This window comes from Phyllopteryx taeniolatus, chromosome 3, assembly GCF_024500385.1.
Source record: "Phyllopteryx taeniolatus isolate TA_2022b chromosome 3, UOR_Ptae_1.2, whole genome shotgun sequence".
NCBI classification, from domain to species: Eukaryota; Metazoa; Chordata; class Actinopteri; order Syngnathiformes; family Syngnathidae; genus Phyllopteryx; species Phyllopteryx taeniolatus.
This window is the reverse complement of record NC_084504.1, coordinates 30,000,884-30,024,368: the sequence shown is the minus strand read 5'-3', so window position 1 is coordinate 30,024,368 and position 23,485 is coordinate 30,000,884. Positions and strand designations below refer to the sequence as shown.

The 23,485-nt window shown below is 43.2% G+C and overlaps 2 protein-coding genes across 5 annotated transcripts in view; one reads left to right on the top strand and one right to left on the bottom strand.

Annotated features, from left to right (window-relative positions):
• smtnb (smoothelin b) overlaps positions 1 to 19,117 on the top strand; it is a 43,150-nt gene extending 24,033 nt beyond the window's left edge. Inside the window, exons 7-21 of one of the 4 annotated variants that reach the window (XM_061768473.1) lie at positions 1,417 to 2,093; positions 3,231 to 3,273; positions 4,450 to 5,007; positions 6,033 to 6,109; positions 12,172 to 12,351; positions 12,602 to 12,677; positions 12,822 to 12,854; positions 13,400 to 13,579; positions 13,699 to 13,761; positions 13,848 to 13,920; positions 14,207 to 14,377; positions 14,458 to 14,584; positions 14,737 to 14,888; positions 16,661 to 16,839; positions 17,927 to 18,067. In XM_061768473.1, the coding sequence (XP_061624457.1) occupies positions 1,417 to 2,093; positions 3,231 to 3,273; positions 4,450 to 5,007; positions 6,033 to 6,109; positions 12,172 to 12,351; positions 12,602 to 12,677; positions 12,822 to 12,854; positions 13,400 to 13,579; positions 13,699 to 13,761; positions 13,848 to 13,920; positions 14,207 to 14,377; positions 14,458 to 14,584; positions 14,737 to 14,888; positions 16,661 to 16,808 (2,558 nt within the window). In that variant the 3' untranslated portion in view covers positions 16,809 to 16,839; positions 17,927 to 18,067. Of the gene's footprint in view, positions 1 to 1,416; positions 2,094 to 3,230; positions 3,274 to 4,449; positions 5,008 to 6,032; positions 6,110 to 12,171; positions 12,352 to 12,601; positions 12,678 to 12,821; positions 12,855 to 13,399; positions 13,580 to 13,698; positions 13,762 to 13,847; positions 13,921 to 14,206; positions 14,378 to 14,457; positions 14,585 to 14,736; positions 14,889 to 16,660; positions 16,840 to 17,926 lie in introns of all 4 variants that reach the window. The other 3 variants (XM_061768472.1, XM_061768475.1, XM_061768474.1) reach the window with 3 other exon arrangements.
• A 912-nt stretch (positions 19,118 to 20,029) lies between these two features.
• selenom (selenoprotein M) lies at positions 20,030 to 23,088 on the bottom strand. Its single transcript, XM_061768481.1, has 5 exons — positions 22,902 to 23,088; positions 21,747 to 21,782; positions 21,621 to 21,655; positions 20,998 to 21,076; positions 20,030 to 20,830 (listed from the first exon to the last, which is right to left on the bottom strand). The coding sequence occupies exons 1-5, from the start codon at positions 22,995 to 22,997 to the stop codon at positions 20,609 to 20,611; spliced, it is 468 nt and encodes a 155-aa protein (XP_061624465.1). The 5' UTR covers positions 22,998 to 23,088; the 3' UTR covers positions 20,030 to 20,608.
• Positions 23,089 to 23,485: the final 397 nt, after the last annotated feature.

Here is a 23,485-nt window from a genome sequence, read left to right as displayed (position 1 = left end):
GGATTGAATAATTATTTCCTCTGCTTAATGTTCTTTATATGATGCCCCTTATTATTACATTCACTGTATTCTTTCGGTATTTACCGACATTAATGCATAAAAAAAAATGGTATACGTTCATTGATTCCAACCAAGTTACATTAAGTTAATTTAAAAAAACAAACAAAAAAAACACAGATTCTGTGTCTTGCAAGATTAACGGCCGGGGGAGCGAGATACTGGAGATGCACCTCCAGTCACTCAACAACCAAACCAAAGCAATAAAACGCCAATGGAAACATTATCTCCTCTGTGGAGGTCAACTCAGCTGCTTGATCAGACAGACTCAAGTTAAGTCTGTCTGATCTGGTTTCTTCATCTCTGGAATGTGCGCAGCCGCTGATATTCGCCCATAAAACGCACTGTTGTGTGTTCAGAGGTAGAAAGGATGTGGGCGCTGCTGTGTTGTTTGGCGTGTGCTTTCCTGAGGAGAGAGGGAGCGGGGAAGGAGCTCAGACGGAGGGGAATGAAAGCTCTTGTCTCCATTTCACTCCCACTTCCTCCTTGACGTCTTGCCACCTTCAGCCGCGCCGCATGCTCCGTCTCTCCACTTCCTCCACTTTTATCCGCAACACAATCTGACAAATCTAACTCAGGAACTTAGGCTAGTCTGGAGGAAATGCGGACATCCCGTCATGTCTCCACGTGTCTCCTCTGATTCTGTGTGATATTTTATATCCAGGTCTCTCTTTGAGCTGCATGTTTGTGGAAGTATTTAATTTCCACTCTTTCCAGTCACCTAATCACTACCTGTTGCTTCTCTTCATATCCAATGAAACAAAGAGGAAACACTGAATACTTACTGTAAAACTAAGGATTCACTGATACCACTGTTTCTAAGGCTGAGTACTTGCATTTGTGTACTCGCCGATAAGTACGATACTATGCTATTAGGTCCTGAAATTGGAATGAAAATGTATTTTATTTCAACCAAATATTGTTCAAAAACAGACAAAAAAAAGATCTTGAACATGGCACAATTTTCACTCAAATATAAGTTTTTAGAGTAACAACTTTTAATCACTGACTATTTAACATCCGACTGCATGTCGTGCCACACATTTCACTTAAATGTAGCCTGTAACACAAACTGTAGCAGGACAACTGAAGTGATACATCATCACTGAGAAGCTTGCTGGACGGCCATAACGCACGTGTCGCCACCTAAGTGGAGTTCGCAGCCAGCTAAATGTTCTCGTCCTTTGTTTGGCTGAAAGTATCTTCACATGGCTGACATGGCTCCTTCCTGGAAGGCATTTCCGGCTGGTGAAATAGTATCTGTTGTAATATCGGAGCATTTTTTTTTTTCCCCAGTACGTACAGTATTAGCATCCCGACTTTAAACCAGCTTTGTGCTGTTTATCTTGTGTGTTGCAGGCTCAAACTCCGGCATGGTGCTCGTTCTCGACCACCTGGTGAAAGAGGATGGCTCTGGACCTCTGCTGATTCAGCCCCAGAGAGAAGCGGTGGCCACAGAGCCTAACCTGGTCCTGACCAGCCGTCAGAGATCCGATTCTACAGTTTCAGACTGCAGCGTGGCCCCTTTACTTTCCAGATCCAATATGGATTCTGTGACTACAGAAAAGAGCCTGAGCTTGACCTACAGAGCTCGTTCAGACTCTGGAGCCTCAGACAGAAGCCAGCGCTCCTCTCAGCGCAGCAGACAAGACTCTGGCGCCTCAGAGCACACTATCGACTCCCAATCTTGCATCAATCAAACACCGGGCTCAGATGTCTCTGATTCTTTTGTCAGGAACCCTTTATATTCTGGAGTTTTTGACAGCATTGATTTGTCAAGAAAACGCAATGACTCTGTCACGTCAGATCGCAGTGTGAGTATGTCCTCTGAAGAGCGGTGTCCAGCAGAGGAAGAGGAGGTGGATACGAGCATCTCGTCTCACAGTACCGACTCAGAAACTGAGACCAGAATCCAAGGTGTAGACACCCTCCAGAGCCACCTTGTCAACCAGGATCTTCCGGATGGGTCTGTCTTGTCTCGCAGAACGCTTGAAACTGGCCCGGTCAATGGTATTGCTGAAGGAAAACATGATGAGGTAAATGAGATAATGTATTGTTTATTGATAATGATTTTCAATGGAGACACAAATAAATAACAGCATCAAATGCATATTAAGTCAAATCATAACACATCTTCTCTTAAAAAGACTTAAGATAAACTTAACATTTGAAACCCTTACAAAGGGAAATGGAAAGTATTCCTTGTACAGATAACAATAAATATCAAAAACGGATTATGAGGAGAGAAAAGGAAATTGATTTTATTGAGATTAAAACCCAAATCCTCACCCTATCTAAAAGAAATGAAATGCTGAGATCTGGGGGGAGGGGGGGTGGAGCTAACGTTGTAGGAGTAGTTCTTGTCTAAGTACAGTTTACTTGGAATTTCCCAGGCTAAATAAACGTTGTTAAAAAAAGATTTTCTGTTAATGTCAAAACCATACCGCCAGAGGGAGCTGTTTAGTCCGAAAGCATGAATGTTTGAGCTCCCACTTTCTGTCCCCTGACACCCACTCGACACTTATGTGACAGACACCCAGTTTACATTGGCATCCATAAACACGCTGAGCTGACATGCAATTCTGTGCCGTTTATCTTTTGTTGCTCGGCTACACAAACAAACACATCTGCACCTGAGTATCTCTGCTTCCTGTCAACAGTGTGTGAGCCTCACCTGTCGTCAGAGAGGAGAAAGTGGTGTTCTGTCTTTCTTCACCCAAAAGAGCACAGAGCACGCAAATTCAATGTTGCAGGATCATCTGTGTTAACTGTTAGTTCTCATCTTGGGCTTCCATGACTACATGGTGTGTCTTCTTTAAATGTTTACCCAAGGCTAGCCTCAACTTCTTTTACCGTCTATCTCAATATTGGCTTATGCTCAGTCGCCTGAATGTAATGTAAACACTGTGGGGCCCCGCAGCCAGAAAAAGAACAGGGGCTTTCCTGAAACACAAATGATACATAATAAAAACAGCAGCAGTCAATTGTGTACTGTATGTTAGATTATGTATAGCTGTCACAACACCCATCCGTGCCACCTTTTAAAGCCTCTTCATTATGAGACCATGCAAAGAGGAGTACTTTATATTTCTTAATCCAGGACAATTGACCTCCAAATCTCTGTGCCCCTCCCCACTGATCGCCATGTTCTGTTTTTGGTTTCCTTCATATAGACGCCACCATGTGATGGAACCTTCACTCAAGCAAAGGATGCTGGTAAGAAAAAAATTGATGCACTGATTGGTCAGTATACAGTGGTGCATTAACATACGAGCAACCCAATTTAAGAGTATTTCGAGTTACAAGCTGCCGATTTTTATTTTTTATTTTTATTTTTTTCTCTCTTTTTTGCTTTGACTTAATAATTTGTGATACGAGTACTGTATGGTGGCAGAGACCTCAACTCAGTTCACTTGACAACAAGCAGTTTGGCAGACAGTTACCAAAAAATCGTCATAAAAGAGGCTTCAAGCTGTTTCATGCTACTCCAGGTTAATTTTTGTCAACTGAAACGTAAAACTAAGGGAATTTACATGTTGTGTATTTAAACAACCACATTTGGCTTGGTCTGTTAGCTTAATGCTAACACAAAAACTGTAGAAGAGCTAACAAATAGCATCCACCGTACGGCCAAGTCATGGACACCAGAAGGAGGCGCAAAGACTTATGATGCACAAACTGTTGAATTCTTCACATTCTATTTGATCGTTATTACTATATGTTTTTATAAAATATAATATTCTAGATCACCTGTTAACAAACACATTACAAACATTTTGGGGAAGCTGGAACGCATTGACGTTTTTGTTCCATTCGTTCTAATGGGGAAAGAGGATTTGACATAAGAGTGTTTTAAGTTACAAGCGTGGTCACGGAACAAATTAAACCCGTCTCGCCAGGCACCACTCAACCGTAAGTGATAGGGAGGATTATTTATTGATTTATTTATTTTGTCTAGTCCCAGACAGTAATCTATGCAAATTTGTTATATTTGGTAAAAGATGACCTAATTATATACTGTCAGTCCTCATAATACTTCTCAATATCGCTGTTGAGGCTTGAGCATAAAGCAAACCAACAAAGAGCCATAATATCAAATATGTTTATATTTTTTATAGTGTTGAACTTTGATCCTATCATACTGTGTCTGACTTCATGTTATAACCCAAAATCTTGAAAAGTAAATGTATCAAAGAATTTAAAGATGGAAATGGAGAATACTGTAAATTATGTGGTGCAAAATAAAATGAGAGAAAACCTGGGTGGGGAAGAGGATCTATGGAGCCTTTTTTGTCCCCTTTGAGTTGTGGGTGGAAACGAGCACGATAGAAGATGAAAATGTGTTGAATTCAGATAAAGGAAGTTCAGCTTCTCTCCGCTATATCTTCACAGCACCTGACAAGAAAGATGTTCTGCTCGATCAGTCCAAGCGCAGCAACTCCGTACGCGATCGGATGCGCAAGTTCAACGAGGCCAGTCAGACCGCGCTATTCCCTGCCTTGAGGAAGACTCCTCTGAGCAGCAGCGGCCAGACAAACTTCTCCAGATCTGCGGAGCTGTTTACTCCCCCTGCAACATCCCTCATCTCCTCTGGCAACAGGCCAGCTTGGGCGCGCGTAGACTCTGCAGCTCACACCTCCGTCGCATCCAAGGGTCAGGCCACACCTCAGCTCAGAGGCGGGGCTAACAAACCCCTGTCTTCAACCGGCCAATCCCTGCAGTCCATGGGTGGTACAAGGCACCCGGCTGAAAAGAGTGGGCCCGTCTTGAGGGATTCAAAGGAAGGCCAGACCCCAGGGAGAGAAGCTGGACAGCAGCACACCCAAGAAGAAGCAGACACCGACATGAAGACCTTCCTCACCATTGAGATCAAGGATGGTCGCACCGCGTCCTCCCAGAGGGGCAACATGACCCCGCGCATCACCACTAATGCTCTGGGGCAGAGAACAGGTAGGGCATGTTAGCAACAGGAAACACATTCACTCCAGTTTTTGTTTTAGGCGATAATTTTGATAATTGAGGCACTGTTGTTTGGCAGCCGTTGAACCATCCCTGAGCTGTAGGAGGCGACAAGTCACAAGTGGGTCGATGACAAAGCTTGTCGTCAGACCACTGACTATGAAGAAGCACGCTTGTTCAACAGGGTGCTTGTTATAGAGAGGCCTTGTTGAGTGGCAGAGGTCAGAAGGTCACCACAGAAAGTATATGAGGACAAAGGACACAACAACTGTCCCTCTCAAACCAGACTGAATAGTCGTTGTAAACCAACACAGTGCACTGGTTTGTCTGCTATGATATTTGCTTTCCGAGACGAGGTGAATTGGAGGATCACTGGTGTCTCATTTAAGCCACTTACAAGCCATTGCACCTTGTAGAATTTATTTCATCTATTACTCAAGTGATTTATTTAGCAAACACATTTCATGATGCACTCTGGTCAGGTTTAGGCTCGGAGTTTAATTTCCGAGCTCACACAATACAGTGGTTTGTAGAAAATGTTCATTAATTTGCAATGGCATTCAACAAACTACACTGTAATGTTTTAACTGTCACGTAGTATACAATATAAAGGCTTTTTAAAAATCATATTTTGGTGTTCGTAACTTGATCATTTTGATAATTTGACTTATTTGTCATTAGAGCATAATAGTATTATTAGCAATCTGTTTGTCTAGTGCAATGGGTAAGATGTGCTGTCATTACCAGCTGTGCAGAATTTGTCAAAATTGACAAAGGCATACCCCCCCCCCCCCCCCCTCATTCGCCCCAATGTGTGTCTGCGCTTTTCCCACTCATACACTACTCAAGGCTTTGGTACATTATGTTCAGATGTATCTGGAGTGTTAGAGGGGGGTGCACACTCATGGAGTTATGTTAAAAGTGGCGTCATGTGCATATTTCTCGCTTTCGTCCCATCCGACGAGGGTCTTATGTTAGGAGGATGTAGTTCAAACCCTAAAATGTGTCTGTTTCAGAGCTGACCTTTGGCCTCAGAGCTACGCCATTCAAGATCTCCTCTTCCTCCAGCATCTCTCCTAGATCCTCCATCAAGGTACTGGCTCTGTCAATTCTAAATTACCACTGAGGCTCCCCAGAGTTTATCAAAACATGTAAAGCGTTTTCTCTAAAGCGCTCCGTCGAGGTTATTGTGTTCAAATCAATCTGCGGTTTCTCTGCAACAAAATTCCCCTATAAAGGAAGCAAGCACATCTGTTCAGTGAAAGCCGGACAGAGTAAGAGAAGCGGCGGGACGAGCAGTGTTTATCAAATACAGAGAGGGTAGCCAGTCACATCTTTCCTTCTAGGGTATGTGAAGGAGAGCAAAGGAGTAGGAGGTGCTCAGGGCATTCTTCCTTTTCTCTCAGCAGGCAAATGCCCGTTGAGATCTATCCGCAAACTGTTGCTTAAATCACATCTGTCCATCATCCATCGTACTGAAAGACAAGTTATTCCATCTCGTCTTTATTTGGCCGCGCTTAAGATGCATCTCGTTTGGAGATGTCTGAGATGACTGCTGATGGAGGAGAGCGACTGCTGTTAGTCTTCTCTCGGCTCAGTGAGGAGTTAAATCCAAATTGTTGCCTTTCTTAACCTCCACTGCCCTCCATGAAAGGAAGTGTTCTAATGAAATGAGGGTATGGGAGGGAGGTGGGAAGGTGAGGAGAGGTGGGGTCTTGCCTTACACTTTAATGGCACTGGTGAGAGCAAAAATAATCTGGTTTGGGATCAGGGAGTTGGTTAATTGGAGCGAGGAGGAGTCTCTGTGAGGCTGCAGGCTTGATATAAGGTGTTGGAATGAGCGCATATCCATCAGTTAGAGCCTCACTGAGACAAAGGTACGAACTAAGACACTTCATCAGTGTTTCACCAGAAGAAGGTAGCATTTTGTAGGAGATGAGACTGACATACCTGAGCGCAACAACCTAACATGCAGGTAACCGCTTACGTTTTTAAAGGACACGTGCAATTTAGGTAAGTGTTATCACCTCGTCACTATTTTCAGAAGTCTACCTGTGTGTACGACAGTCACCCACCAATCAGTATTTTAGCCTGCGTAAATTGTTACGTTGCTGTTTTTTTTTTTTTTTTTTTTCCATCCCAGTTGCCTTTGTGAGTCAACCATAGACATTACCAATGAGCAGAAAGCGTCGTGCACCAGGGATGACTCCACGCTTGCACCACTAGGCACTCGCTCATAAGCGATGAACCCCAACAATCGCATCATTATTGTATCGCTTGAACATAGATGTTGAGACATTGCTCTTGGGACGAGGACTTTAAGGCTTTGTAGTTTTAGTTTGTGTCAATTGGTTTATAGGAATATTAAATACATAATCTAGATATTTTGAAACATTTGAATTTAACATTTGCGTACTTATTTTCGTTGTAAAAACACTACATCTAATACGGATAATCTAATACAGAGCTGTATGACAATTTGTACTTTTACACAATTTTGGTTGAGACCACCACAGAGATGGTGATTTAACAATGTTTGGTGTTTTTATACAGCTCTTGTATTAAATGTCTTTTGATTGTGCAGGTGTACCTGAATGACTTAGTCGGTGTGAATACAGTATCCCCTGTGCATCATCAAATAGAAAAAAAACCCATCTTAATTTTCTCATTTTTTTTGGGTTACTTTTTATCATAACATTGTATCTTAGCAAGGATTTACGGATGCGTTCTCTTATTTTATCGTTGAGCACAACATCATAGGGACTTAGTCTCTGATCTGTTTGTGTGGTCTTGGCTTCTCGCCCCTTCTGGAGTGGTCGACTGTCAAAACCTCCACCGTTTCCTTCGTTGTATTTTTATTGCTCATGTACTGGCGACCGCTGTGAGCAGAGGCAGCGTTGCCTCTTTGCTTTGTCTGACAGACGAACATCTGCCCAGCTTAAGGAGCATCGAGACAGAATTATTACAATGTTTAGAATTCTGCAATACAAGATGATCTTGGATATGGCAAGATATTTCTATTATAATTGTCCAACAGCATCAAATACGGTTGTGAAAATGTTGGGTTAAATTTTACCCTTAAAAAATGGCTTCAGGTCATTATTGACAGTTATTTAGCCACATATTTTATTCTTAATATCCAAGTTGTATGTCCATGAAAATTATATCACAGCGTGTGCATGTACGCAAGAAAAACACTTGCGTATCCAGAGCCCAGAATTTCAGAAAGTGTCAAAGCAAGCAACGTATCACTTTCTGTATGTAGCTTTGGAGTTGCCCTTCATTATTTATAACATCACAAATAAGATTAGATCAATGGGGAGGTCAAAATGGCCACAGGAGCATTCAGACAGGTGTGTCCAATGGTGCATATTAATGCGTCACAGTCTCGGTGATCACAGCTGTTCCTGCTCTTCTTACCACACTCGTCCTTGATCGCCAATATAATAAAAGTAGAGTGATGACAGCCCAGTCGGTCTTTCTCATAGTCACAGGGAGAACTGTTGAGCCCCATCTCATGCTTAGAACTTGCTGTTTGTGTTCACTCTGGACCCCCGGTGGCCCACAGTCAATGATGGATTGTCTTAGATTTACACAGTGGGATGATGAACCCACTGTTAAAATACCGCTGAGCCATGACACATGCTGCTTAACTAACCGCTTCGCATACTGTACATTGCAGATGACAGTCTGGTTTGCAGAGCGGGTGCTAACTGGAAAGTTTTATATCCCTGCTTGTCCTCGAGCCTTAAGATTTAAGGTTTTCTACTTGTTCACGTTTAATATTCTTCTGCTGAACGCAATTATTTCTGAGCTTCGCCGGGGTGCTACGCTGCAATATTTTTAGAAACACCGCAGCAGGGGTTTACGCTACACAGACTCTCTCTCTCTCTCGCTCGCTCGCTCTCACAAACACACACATGCACTCACACACACACGTATGGTACACTGACATTCTGTATGTAGGGGAGAAGCTCCAGTTCAAGAACAAGAGTTCACTCACATTATTCAACATTTAAGTGTTTGGCACCTCATACCGATCATTCCATCTGCGAGATGAAATGCACTGTAATTAGAGTAATATAATTGTTGCTAATATACTGTACTGTATATCTGCACGCTGATGTTCAAATTGTTACATGCAATTGGACTACGATAATCCAGAAGCATTTAATCACGATCATGCAATCTAGCTCAAACAAGCAAACTCAAGGAAGTTGAAAGACTCATGTAACTCTTAATAAAGCTTCTTCAGCCAAAAAACACATCCAAATATTGTTTTCCTTCCAGTGGAGGTGTGAAGAACAAGAGGAGGAGTGCTTTTTTCTTTTTTTTTTAATGGGTAACACGATTGTGCCCTCTCAGGCTTCCCCCATTGCCCCACAGCTGAGTGGCTCAATGGAATAATGCCTGAGCCAGAGATAAATAGACATGCCTGTGGCACCTGGAAAAAGGGGATGGGACTCCGGTTGCCTTGGCAGCGGGATTCCTTGCATGCTGATTGGTTGGTACAGTGTGGGTCACTGAAGAGGTGCGGTTTGTGGGGTGTATAAAGAACATGTGTTGTTTGACGGCTCCTAGCAAAGGACTGGAAAAGAGAACACTTGTTGGCTGCTGTTTATTATCTGTATGACATTTTAATTTGGCATTATAGGTCCCTTAGAATTCCGAACATAGAATTGGACATTCTTGAAGCGCTAAAAGGTACAACTTTGCTGCCAGTTACAACCATTGTGGCAATGCCTAGTGTTAAATTGGACTTCCTACCAGCCTCAGAGGGTCCAGAGGCACTAGGTAGCCCTGATAGTGCTTGTTCTGCGTCTGGCCTAGAGGAGGTCATTGGAGGTCTCCTTTCACAGCAAGACTATGAAGAAGAGCCGTTCAGTGAGAGGAATTTTGAATTGGCACTGAGATGTGTGGTGGAGGAGATCCACAATGACCTCAAGGAATTTGGAAAGCGAGTGGATTTACGGCTGGAGCAGGCAGAAGTTGAGGTGGTGCCTCTGGCCAAGGCGCTGGCCAGTTTGCAAGAGGAGAACTTGAGGCTGAGGATTCAACAGGAGAGGTTGGTGAGGCAAGTGGACGCTCTTTGCCAGGCAATGGGGCTTCCTGATCCTTTACCGCAAGTCATCGCAAACCCGACATCCAATTCTTTTTTGAGTGATTCCCAGGCATGCGCAACACCAAATGAAATGCTTCGTACAGCCCATGAGGACAATGTGAATACTTCTACTGTGGATGCTCCACCTGTTGAACCCCTGGAAAGGAAACCAAGTGCCGACGACCAGGGGTCTGCTTCAAAATGGACGGACACAACACCAACATTGGAAGCTGAGCCAGCACCGGTCTCTCACTCTCCGGCCTTTGCGTCCTGCCGCTCTCTCTCTGCTCCCGCCCTGATAGGAAACATTCCATGGAACAGCAGCACGGTACAGCTCGTGTTATGATTGTGAACTCTGATCATAAATTCTTCTTAATCTGTTGCATTAAATGGAACGTGTTTGGTTCCCGTGTGGATGATGGTGGTAGATCACAGGTGTGAGGTTTACCAAGGGCCAGAATTGTTTTTAACCATACAGAATAGCTTTGTTCTATTGCATTAACTATTGCAGCCCAAAGCTCTTTAACAAAAGAACATCATTGGTCTCAACTGTTTCCAAAATAACCCAAAACAACAAGACACAGAGTTTGGTGAATTGTCCTAAACATGACTTGCACACAAAGGTTGTTAGTTTTGTTTTTGTTTTTTTTCCCCCACCCCCCCACAGGCCCACACAAATTCTGTCTTTGCTGAACTCGTAAGGCCTTGTTTGGCTGCGCTGCAACCCAAAACATTCCTTGTCGGTCAAGTGACTCTCAGTCCACCCAGTCCCCGGGGCCACAAGTTCACAAAGCTTTGGTCAACAGTGATCACGCAATACTGGCTCGTCTTGACTTTGTCCGTCTCTGAGGAGAGCTGACCAGGCTGGGGCCTTCATTCAAGACCTTGATGGAGACAGCTGCCTGCGCTATATCTGAACCTGGACCTGATTACGGCAAAAGCGCAAAGGCCTTAGCTACAGTGGTCTTCCACAGGCATTCAGCACCATGTGAACATTTTAAGAGGTGTTTTGTTTAGGATTCATGGTCACTGAATATAATTGGGTATACGCCCAAGGCGTTTCCCATTCCAAACTTCTACACCAAGGTACTTTCATTATCTCAAATGCTTCCCACAATGTTTTAACTTCACAAGAATACAGGATTGAAGTGTTTACTGTACTTCAAACTACAGTAGGTTACTTTAAAAGTACATTTACTTTGGTCAGTCAAGGTCTAGTTTTTATACTCGCACAGACAAAATTTAGTCGCATTTCATCACGATTTCCCCCCCGACTGTAATCTTCTCGTCAGTTCCAGCCTTAGCCACCAGCTAAAGTGTACTTTGGAGTTTTTATTTTTGTACACACTTTTATATATACATACTTTATGACCGCAGTGCTCAACACTGACATTAGCTATTTTTTGTCTATTGCTATTTATTGGTGCTGAGCCCATGATTTTACTAGCCACATTAATTCAGCATGTCAGCTTTGTACATGTTCATACTCCTTTTGTTTGGTCAACAGACTCAAGTTGGTACAACTTTTCAACTTGGTGCACATTTCAGAATGGCTTTCTGCTATCTACTATGCCAAATGGTGTCACGTAAGCAATGAGTTCCCGCCAGCTCAGTCACAGACTCACTGTCAGTCACGCTTCTTGAACAAGTTACTCTCATGTGCCTACTGTCACTCTTTCTGCCATGACTCAATGGGGCAGGGGGTGGAAGAAATAATGAGCTATGTGGAGTGGGCAGTCTTTGACTGAGATGAGAAGATTATCAGGAAGGGGGGAAAGATGTGGGCTTTGAAACCAACTTCACTGATTCAGGCCTATTATGGTGTTCGCCGAAATCCTTCTGTGCTCATTACTTCTTCAACGTCAACAAACTTTGGTTGTATTTTCTTAACATCGCCCTGGTCTCATAATGATCAAACTTAGTCTATGGCTAGCAGATTCTTATTGTGTCCAACTATGGTCACAATTTAGCAGTCTCACAACAGGTCATTGAACATCCTTTATTGTGCATGTTTTTGTCATTTCCCTTATTGTCTTGTGTTTTGTCTCGTGCAGATGGAGACAGAGCCTGTCGCCGCCTCAGAGCTGACGTTTTCATCCGGGCCCTCAGTCCAGGTGCACACGGCCACCATCCCAAATGGTTCCACGATCCAGACAGACGCCGGGGAGTGTCCCGGAAAACTGACTGCTGACCAGTTGGCTGCTATTGAGGATGAAGAGCTCCTTGATAAAATGGTACTTCACACCCAAGTTGTGATTCTGAATTATTTATAGATCTATTTAGTGACAAATACAACAGCTACAGATATGCGCAGAGTTTGTGTATGTGCAATAAATCTCGTCAGCTGGGTTATATTTGGAAAATTCACAGCCTCTTGCTGTGTCTTGGCACATTATTATCATCAGAACGGCATGTGTAAACAGTTGTGACCCTTTTGTGTCAGGACCAACCTCTCATTGTTACTATTTGTATCTCTTCCAACAGCTTGACGAGTCCAAAGATTTTGAGGAGAGGAAAATGATCCGTGCAGCCATGAGGGACCTTCGCAAGAAAAAGAGAGGTAAAACAACAACAAAAAAGATAACTAATCTACTATCTACTTCTTACATGCAGCCTCTGAAATGCAAACCTTCGGCAAAGACAGTAACATTATAAACAAGTTAAGTGGTCATTTCCCAAATATGTCTATCCACTCTGCTCTCAGAAGCCATGCTGGGGTGTACTCAAGAGGAAATAGGTAGGACGGGTTGGTTTGCAGTGTGGTTTAACAGCCAATATACTTGCATTTTCTATTTTGCGCATGTGTGTGTGTGTTTGCAACATACACCCTATTGGATGCAGTAAAACGCATCTGTATTGGCCAATGCGCGAGAGGTTGGCGCATGCTTTTTTTGAGAGTAGTGTTTGACAATCACCACAAATGGTGATTTTGAAATTTCACACATCTTGGCATATTCATGCACATGAGTCGTCTAATGTATGAAACTCTAAGTGCATGATCCACTCATTCTCCAAACAGTCATAAATGTAAAGGGTGGTTGGTAAAGTAATGGTTTAAATTGTTTGAAACACAGTGTGTTGTCGCTGTATGTTTTTGCACACAACACTCGGCTGATGTGTTGTAAACGTGTCGTGCAATTTCCCTCGGAAGCCTTTTCCTTCTTTGTGACAGTAAAGGTTTTTCATAAGCATCTCCCTCTCTATTTGTCCACTGATGAAATCTCTGTACATCTCTTACTCGCCGTTTCCTCCCTCTGTTCCATATATTCATCTCCTCTGCAGACCAGAGGGAAAAAGAACGCGAGACTCGCCTGCAGGAGCTGCGGCAGCAAAGAGACGAGCGTTCAAACAAAGGTCGTGCAGGAGTCGGCGCGGGAGAAGTGGTGATGAGGAAGGTGGAGAAGTCTGCAGATGGCTCCACCCTTAGCCAAGTCACCAAGACGGACCGCTTCGCTCAGTCCGGTATGTGTTTTTTTTCATTTTGCTTTTCCTTCCCTCCCTAAAATCTTGCATTTGATTGAACCCGTTGAAAATATAAGCGGTGGAATTGTCAACTTTCTAATATCAACGTGTATTCTTAGATGATGGGAGCAGATCGTCTCGCAGCACTGTTGTTGAAGCTAGTTATCTGCAGAAAACAGACAGTGAGTTATCCTTTTTTATTCACCACTTCTAACCAATTGCATTCATTTACTGTACATAGCGTATTCTGATTTTTGCTACATTTCAGGAGGGACAGTCCAGTCTAAATCCTACAGCTACACATCTTCATCCTCCTCTAATACAAGCAAAAAAGTAGGCAGGTGAGCGGTGAAGCCTTTTGCACAAGATCCCAGCAGTGGTTACGTTGAATTCAAAGTACACATTTTTGGTACTTGACATTGGAGCATGGGCCAAAAATGGTATCTCTTGCTTCAATTTTTATATATTTTTTTTCTCACAGATCATTCAAAAACTGTTATATTTGAATTGACCTTATTATTGGAACCGCCTTGTTTGCATGAATGAATTGTGTGCTTAACTGTACACATATAGTCGTAGTAGCCCTGTGCTTTTCTTAATGGAGTGTGATGCATGCGGCGCTTTCAGCGTGTTTGACCGCGAGGATGAGTCGTCGTCGCGCAGCGGCGGGTTGGCGGCGGTGGAACGAAGGCAGGCCGAGAGGCGCAGGGAGCTGATGAGGGCGCAGACTTTGCCCAAGACCTCGGCCATGCAGGCTCGCAAAGCCATGATAGAGAAGCTGGAGAAGGAGGGAGGCAGGTGAGGATATAAACGTTGAGTGAGAGCTACCAAAGAGAGAAAAGAACAAGAAAGAATTGACACAAACTCTTCTCTTTAAGCGCGGGACATCAGGTGGTCTCCAAAGTAAACAAGGTGCAGCGTTCCACCAGCTTTGGTGTACCTAACGCTAATTCCATCAAGCAGATGCTGCTCGACTGGTGCCGTGCCAAGACCCGCTCATATGAGGTGCCACGTGCTCGCCGACACACTGCTTTCATGCCAGCCATTAAAAGTCGAGCTGAACCTGCTAATGCACCCTAGGCCAGGATAAGATCTTCCTGCCCCAGAGAATGTTTCCATCACTCAACTCGCTGTGTTTTCTTTCCGTCCCCGATCAGCATGTGGATATCCAAAACTTTTCATCCAGCTGGAGCAACGGCATGGCATTCTGCGCCCTGGTGCACAACTTCTTTCCGGAGGCCTTCGACTACAGCTCCCTGAGTCCCAGCAACCGCAGGCAAAACTTTGAGGTGGCCTTCAGCAATGCCGAGTGAGTCCAAACACGCAAACGGGTTGACTCGGTGGGTGGTGACTGACCACTTCAGCGCTAACCGTGTATGCTCACGCAATTCAGCCTTGTCGAGAACATATGGACAAAACAGCCGAATATGTCTGCACTCACTGGCCATGACGTTAGAGCTGATGACCTGTGTCATAGACTACAAACATAGAGCTATATACTTGGTTTTTATTCTTGTCGTTGTAACTTGCAGCAGTATAGAACTGCGCACCATCCAACATTCCTTTGTGCTAGATTTTTTTTTTTTTTTTTTTTACCTTATTTAGCTACACGAGAGGCGCCAAGAACAAATGTTATAGCCAGTGTTTTCAAAACTAATGGAATGCCCATTAAAATGCCACGGGAGTGCAGGGCCCTATTTACACATCGAGCAGCATTCCTTCTTAATACAAGGCGTGCTCATTTTACGACAGTCCCGACATGACATTTCAAGGCTACGGACAGACGGCACGCGGTGTAAGAATACATCGCCACGCCACACAAGAAAGGATGCTCGTTTTTCACCTTACTTGTTTCTCCCTTTCATTGTTTTATATTAATGGTCTAGAACTGTTTTTGATAGAAATATTTGATAGAATGTGGACATCTTGAGGTTACAAACGGCCTGCAATGAACTAGTTTGCGCGGCGAAGTATGCCTACGGTGTCACGTGGCATAAGGCACGCTCCGTTATCGCTGTAATTTGTTTTGCCCCATTTGATTCTCTTATATTTATGACCTAAAGTGTTTTTTATACAAAGATTTTCTGCAATTCTGACTTTAGTACTGCATTAGCTTAGTAAGGAACAGAATCCCATCATACCACACGAGATAAAAAAAAAAAGTAGGGTACAGCCATTTTCAAAATGGAAGCTATTGAAATAAGTATTCAATAAAAATTCAATAACACTATATTAGTATGAGGCTGGTTTAGTCCTTTAACTACTTTTACTGTTATAATTACTTCTGAACCTCCTCTCCTAGTCTGTCTTACACAAGTCCCCACCATGACCGCCGCCAGCTCATCGCCGTTGTAGGCGACTCAAAGAATCACCAGGTCAAAAAAAAAAAACGGTCCAAACATCGGCCATGCGATACCATCTCCCTTCTGTTTTCTCTTCTACCCACCCTCGTTTTGACTCCTCCTGTCATCATACCATTTTTAACCTGTGATGTCGGCCATGCGCACCACGCGCCAGGGTGCTCACGTCCACACTGGTTCGTTATTTCATATTTATGGACTGTCACCCGACCACAATCGCCACCCGTGTGCTTGTGTGTGGATGTGCACTTTTCACACGTACTTTACCCAGCCTGCAATTTGTTGTCATGTGGAGGGACACACACACACTACGCAGAGACTGTATAGACACACGTTCACTAGTGTGCTTTCAGTCACCTTAAAGTTGTAGTCGTCTTGTTTTTATGCAAATAGAAAACACAAACAAAAAGGCTAAATGAGCAACGCCTGACGCTCATTTGACATTTTGTTTTGTCTTGCGTGTATGTTTGTGTACTGTACGCCACATATGTTTGATGTATCATGATGTTTAAGAAGCATGATTGTCGACACAAGGCTAGTTGTGTGAACACTGAGAATGTAATGTTGTTTGTCTCTCTCTGCTGTTTCTGTCCACGGAATCTGTATCATGGCTGCTCACTGCATTATCTGTATCTCCATGTCTTTCCCACCTGTTGTTGTCCTTGTATTGTTTGCCTCCTCCTTTCTCTCTGTCCGTCTTCCCCTTCTTCGCCGGGCGCAGGAAACTAGTGGACTGTCCGCAGCTGCTGGACGTGGATGACATGGTGAAGATGCGCGAGCCCGATTGGAAGTGTGTGTACACGTACCTGCAGGAGTTCTACAGGGGTCTGGTGACCAAGGGCCTGGTTAAAACCAAAAACTCCTCCTAAAGTTGCGCCCGAGCCTAAAAGCGAACCCATGGTGAGAGAGGGAAAAGGAAGCCTCTTGACTGTGTGTTTGTGTGTGACCATGTTATGTCAAATAAGGGTCATTAGGAAGCCAAATGTATATCCAAAGAGGACATTTGGTTCATGTTTAAGAGAAGAGCCAAATATGGTACGCTCGTGTCCTTTTGTGCATATTATCCAGACTTGGATTGAGTCATCTGGCCAGGTCGACCTGCTATTAAACACTCTAAAAGGAACAAATGTACCACAACGTTTCAAACAGACAGCTACGGAGACAAAACTGGGGAAAAAAATAAATAATCTCGACGCTTGTATTGTATCTCGTGGTTTCTTTTAATCAAGTGATAGTTTACATGTGTTTACACATTAGGCTTTCAAACCCTTTTAAAGCAAGAATGGCCCATGTCTGTGGTTCCTAATATAGCTGGACTCATTTTACTATGTTGTTTATGTTCTCATGCAGGAGGGCAGCCTGTATGACTTTTGCCAGTTTTAATGCACTGCTTTGTGTAGAACGCTATGAGAGTGCCAAGTTGTACACATCCTGGCACCATGTGGTCAATGTGCGCAGTGCTCACGTGAAAACAAAGTTTGGAATGTAGGAAGCAACAATTGTGAAATTAATTCCATCCATCAAATATAAAGACAGTTGTGGTTTTGGCACGGCACGGTGAGCGACTGGTTAGCGCCTCTGCCTCACAGTTCTGAGGGCCGGGGTTCAAAGGGGTTCCCGCCTGTGTGGAGTTTGCATGTTCTCCCCGTGCCTGCTTGGGGTTGGTCCGGGCACTCCGGTTTCCTCCCGCATCCCAAAAACATGCGTGGTAGGTTAATTGAAGACTCTAAATTGCCCCTTGGTGTGAATGTGAGTGCGAATGGTTTGTTTATATGTGCCCTGCGATTGGCTGGCAACCAGTTCAGGGGTGTACCCCGCCTCCTGCCTGAAGTTAGCTGGGATAGGCTCCAGCACTCCCGCGACCCTTGTGAGGGTAAGCGGTACAGAAACTGGATGGATGGATGGATGTCATTTTGGCTTGCTCATCAAGCGTCTAAGTCCTCTTCATCATTCCGCTCATGCTGTCCGTCTCTGAATGCTTCTCCAGGACATACGCCAACTGCATGCCTCTGCTGGAAGTGGAGGACATGATGATCATGGGGAACAAACCCGACTCCAAGTGCGTGTTCACCTACGTGCAGTCTCTGGTCAACCACCTGCGCAGGCACGAGATGGCCATGGGTCGGCCCTCTGACCTTTGACCTGTGAATCGCGTTGAGCCTCGGTGTGGCGGGTCACACCTTCACGAACCAACAAGGCAGGGTGGATTGAGTGTTTAATATTTCAGTCAGCAATGTTGGTGTTGTCCTCTCCTGGAAAAAAAATCACATACTATGTATTTTCCAACAAAATACTGTTGAAGGCGCTACACTACCTTTTTAAATGTAATTTTTAGCACAAGCACCAGTTTGTTGCTTTTAAAATGTCAGTCTTATCCATACTAGTGACACGCAACGAGAGAGGCAACAATATACTGTACACTACTTTTTAACTTATTTATACATACATTTATCGTAAATTCAATGTCATCAATCCCACTAAACAAGAATTCTTGAGATGCATTATTAGTTTAATGTTGGTACAGTAAATATTTTTTGTGACCCACCTTGGGTCACTTTATTATTAAGATTTAAGTTATTATTCTTCTCCTGGTGTCTTCATTTAGCATTTTTTTTTTTTTTTTATTTAATACCTTCGCACTGGTTGTTTTTGTAATTTCAGTGTAAGCTCAGCTGTCTAAATTTACTGAAAACACACATCAGGTTCGGAGAAAACTGTGTGATCTGTGATCGTGCCACCATCACACTTGTTTATTCTTAATAATGGAATTTGGAGGGGGGCGTGAAAGTGATAACGCTAGTAGTTGTAGATTTAAAAAAAAATACAAAATAAAAAAATACGGTTGCATTTGAGGGCCTAAGTTAAGACACAACTCCTGACTGTGTATGGTTATATTTTAGAACAAAAAAGCTTAAAACCATTTAAAATGAAGATTGTTACTATAATATTTTCATGTCTAAAATTTGCAGTGTTTTAAATTCTTGGTTGTATAAAACTAAGTGTATTAACTATTCTGTAGATTGTTGGGGGGAAAAAATGGAGAAATACTATCTCAGTGCTGCCAACAAAGAGAAAAACTTTGCATAAGGCAGGAAATTCTGTACATAAGAGCTCAAACACTACTTGATGTTTCTGTGCACCACACGTCAATGTGAATTTATTAAAGCAGAGAAACAAATGTCTTGGTGTGGGATTATTGCTCTTTGTGGTCTAAACGTAACATTCTACAACTGATCATTTAGGATTACCTCTCGCAAAGTAGTGGGCGATGCATTTCGGAGCCGGCGATTTAGGGTGACCTAAGTACCCCCCCGCAACCCCTTAATACTCACTATCACGACAATTTTTTACCAAAAATGCACTTAATTTGAACACGCAACACTTTCTATTTACTTTCTCTTATTTTGAAATTCACAGCCCTACTTGTATTAAGTGAATGAGAAAACACACAATTGAGCTCATGTGTTTGATTACCAAGGCAGAATTTTTAAGATGGGTACAATTCTTTAAAAACAACATGAAGGGCCAGGCGAAACACAATCTCATTAAAATAAAAATAAAACTCTCAAGCATTATCATCAAACAAAACATAACCATAAAGAAATTAATGATGGTTGTTGTTCAGTCATCATCCATCCATTTCCCGAGCCGCTTATCCTCACAAGGGTCACGGGAGTGCTGGAGCCTATCTCAGCTATCATCGGGCAGGAGGCGGGGTACACCTTGAACCGGTTGCCAGCCAATCACAGTGCACATATAAACAAACCATTCACACTCACAGTCACACCTACGGGCAATTTAGAGTCTTCAATTAACCTACCACACGTTTTTGGGATGTGGGAGGAAACCCAAGCAGGCATGGGGAGAACATGCAAACTCCACACAGGCGGGGCAGGGGATTGTCATATTGGAATGAAAGTGGAGGCTACACCCTTTTCATGGCCTCTAGGTGGCGCTCGCATATTAGATTTAAAGTGTACACCTTTCTCATAACCTCTCGATGGCGGCATACATTTATAAAATGGGAAAGTCTTTTTCCCCTATACCCATGTATTATGCGCACAATTGATTTTTGACACTTTTTTGGGGGGGGGGGGAATGTGCATTATGCACGAGAAATTACGGTAAATCCTTTCCTGGGTTGAAACTAGCCAGCCAGTGACTGTGTCCCAAAAGATTTCAGAAGACAAAACATATTTTTCATGGTGGTGTGTAGGAGCAAATAATTTTTCACTGTGTGAAAGGTAATCCTTAATTTTGTCCTTGATGACGTCTCCTACAATGGCGGGCTAATGTTTCAACAGTTTGAATCTACTTTTCTCTCGAAGTAAAAACAATGCATTTGTTTGAAACATTTTATTCTTTTACAGCGGTGACACTTGCATCTTAATGTGTTCAGCAGCCCGCCCACCAGTACATTTAGCATCAGCCTCAGGCCAATCGGCAGATTTTTAGCCTGCGGCTTCATTCGGTAGCTCAGCGGGTCGGACGCGGACACAATTGGACACGAGCGAGTCGACCTCAAGACTGCCGACACGTGACGGAGAATGAAAAACAATATGCCATTAACCAACTCAAAAAAAAAAAACATTTAGTGAAGCAAAGAGTTTGTCCCTTTATTCCAGGATCTGCTGGCCTTGTCTAGCAGCAGTCTCACATTGTGGCATTGTTAGAGGTCAGAGTGCTTTGGTTCGGGCTCGGGGGTGGAGGTGTTGTGAGTGACCACAGAGGCAGTCTTGTAGGCTGGTTCACTTTCAAACGGGCTGTCTTTGGCGGGGGAGAAACGGAACTCTTCTGGCACTTGCTCCTCAGCTTGAGCCTTCTTGTAGAAGCCCAGTTTGCCCAGAAGCTCGTTGATTTCCGAGCGAGTCATGTCAGACAAGGCGATCCGCTGAGGAATCAAAATTATGCATTTACAATGGCGCCAATGCTCTAAATAAATAGTTTGATGCACTGCAATTTTTACAACACTGAATGTATCTAATAGCTCCCTGACAATGTCAAACAAAACTCAGAGCGTTTGCAGATATTTCAGCCAATATACAAAACGGTACTTACATCCAGCTCCTCATAGTAATGGTTCAGGAGGACAAGCTCAGGGTCGGCCCCAGGAATGTGCTTCATCACCAGGTTATGGCTGAGGGGACGCCGGTCAAGGACCGATGCATACATACAGCACTGTCCAAAACTCTTGGATTTGCTATGATCAATGCCACTACGCTTTTATATCACAAGAATGGCTCACACCGCATATTGTGCATCCGCTAGGGCTAAACTGTTAAATGAAAGAAAAAAAATTAAGAGCACTTTTTTTTGTAGTTGGCAGGCTTTGTCGATTATCGAGACGAAGTGCCAAAAATAGGTGGACGGCTTGCATTGATGAAAATATAGATTTAGACGGACCGACATCATTTTCTTCCTTATCTCACGCACCACCCCTTGACAAAATTTTGTGTAAATTAGTTATGTTTGTTGTGTAATCATGCTAAATTATTTATCTGTCCCACTTTACTGGTTATATCTCAAAATGAATAAGAAAAATGTACACGATTTAAAAAAAATAAACAATTACTGGATGCTTCATGGAGGTGCATCAGCACAATCTAATGAATATTCCATGCATCTCATTTTCCAGAACTGAATCTCATTCAGTCGTGAAGGTGTATTTCACAAAAGGATACTAAAGAGGAATGTCCTGGACCACAAAGGCTTTGACCTGCACACAAAAGCGGACGTTCAGAGACATGTCCGCCAGAGATTGTGTTGTTCTGCACTTCTGTCACATTATAGAACACAATTTACTGTACCTCTCTAAGTCTATTCAACTGTCATCCACCACATGTCTGGAAAGAGACATAATTATGAGAAACACTTGCGATTACACTTCAGGTAATGAATGGGATGAACAGAAAAATTCACAGCACTTCATAAGTTTTGTTTCAATTAGAGTTTATCGAAACAGACTTTTCCCACGGCCTATTGAAACAGTTCTCAGTTCACACTTTGGCATCATGAGACCGAGACGACATTTAACAGTTGGTCAACAGTTAACTCGTCATTGCGAGGCTTTAAACGGGATGCTCTCAGAGAGAAGTGGCCGCGTGACCTTTTGAGTGTTATTCGCACGTTGCAACAGAGAGACTGGAAGAGTCACAGAAAGGTATAGACGTTGGAATTCCTTGGAAATACATTGGTTGATTTATGGATCAAACACCTCTTGCGAATTTAGCTGCTCAACTCCATGTTAGAGAACAACAAATTGTGCAAAAAGCATCGATACGTTGAACAGTGCATTTTAAAGGTTCAAATTAAGTTCACCTGTTACCCAAAATGCCTAACTTCTTGTGAGTTGTGTGTGTGTGTATATATATATATATATATATATATATATATATATATATATATATTTAAATAATTTATTTTCTTTTTTTTCTTCCCCCATTTAACTTTCCATGGCCTGTGGGAAAGATGTCCAACCTATTTTATGGAAACAGGAGACTCTGGTTTTGAGTTTCAGGTGTTACAGTCCCAACAATAGCGACAGACAGCAGCAGTTTTGTTGAGCTGGAGAGCCAGGCCGAGGAAATACCTCTTACCACATCATCCCGACATTTTTTTTTTTTTTTTTTTTTGCACATCGTGTGCTTTAGCGTACAATTCAGCACATAATGTACCTGTTAATGCCCAATTTGCCTACATTTGACATTTCTATATTGCACACGTTTTGTTTATCTGCATCCGTTTTAGCATTCTCCTTTTACGCATGCGCACACCGGCATTCATTCACCTAACTCCTCAAACGAGGGGGGGAAAAAAAGAATTTAAAAAAAATCTCTGCGAAATCGTGACAGCAGTGTCTTTTTTTTTTTTTTTTTTTTTGCCTCGTTCGTACCTCGAAACGTCGTAAACCGAGTACCCCCCTTGCACGAGTACCCCAGCCAGTGTCGAGTATTGTACGATACCTCCACCCTTGCTCGGGCCAATCCGGCCATCTTGTTGACGTCCACGTCGTAGGAGGACGCACAGGAAAGCAGACTGAACAGCAGCAGCAGCCACATTGTTCGGAACCGGGACCGGCGAAAAGCCAACGCGCGCGCCTGAAGGAAGCAGATGTGCGAGCAAAAAGTCGGGAGGGGGGGGAGGATCTTGCGGGGCGACGTCACTTCCGGAGGTCGTGCCACGTCAAAGGTTTTCCACGCGAAGAAAGTGGGCGTGGTCCAAGGCATCTTATCCGGTCACAAAAAGAGAATACATGTGGGGGTGCAAAAGTAGGTTTTTATTATGAAAATAAAAATAATAGCTTAATTTAGCATTCGCAGTTTCTGCGCTCAAGCACACTTTGACACGGATCTTGATTAGCACGAATAGTGAAAATCTGCGAATAATTGACTCCCATTATAATTGCATAGAGATTTTTTTTTTTAATTAGTAGTTTTTAACCCAAATATTTTTTTAACAAGCAGGGATATACCACCAATAAGAGTTTTCAGGGTTAATTCCCCTCCGCCACCTCCCAATTTTTCTTTAATGGAAATGTAATGTTGCT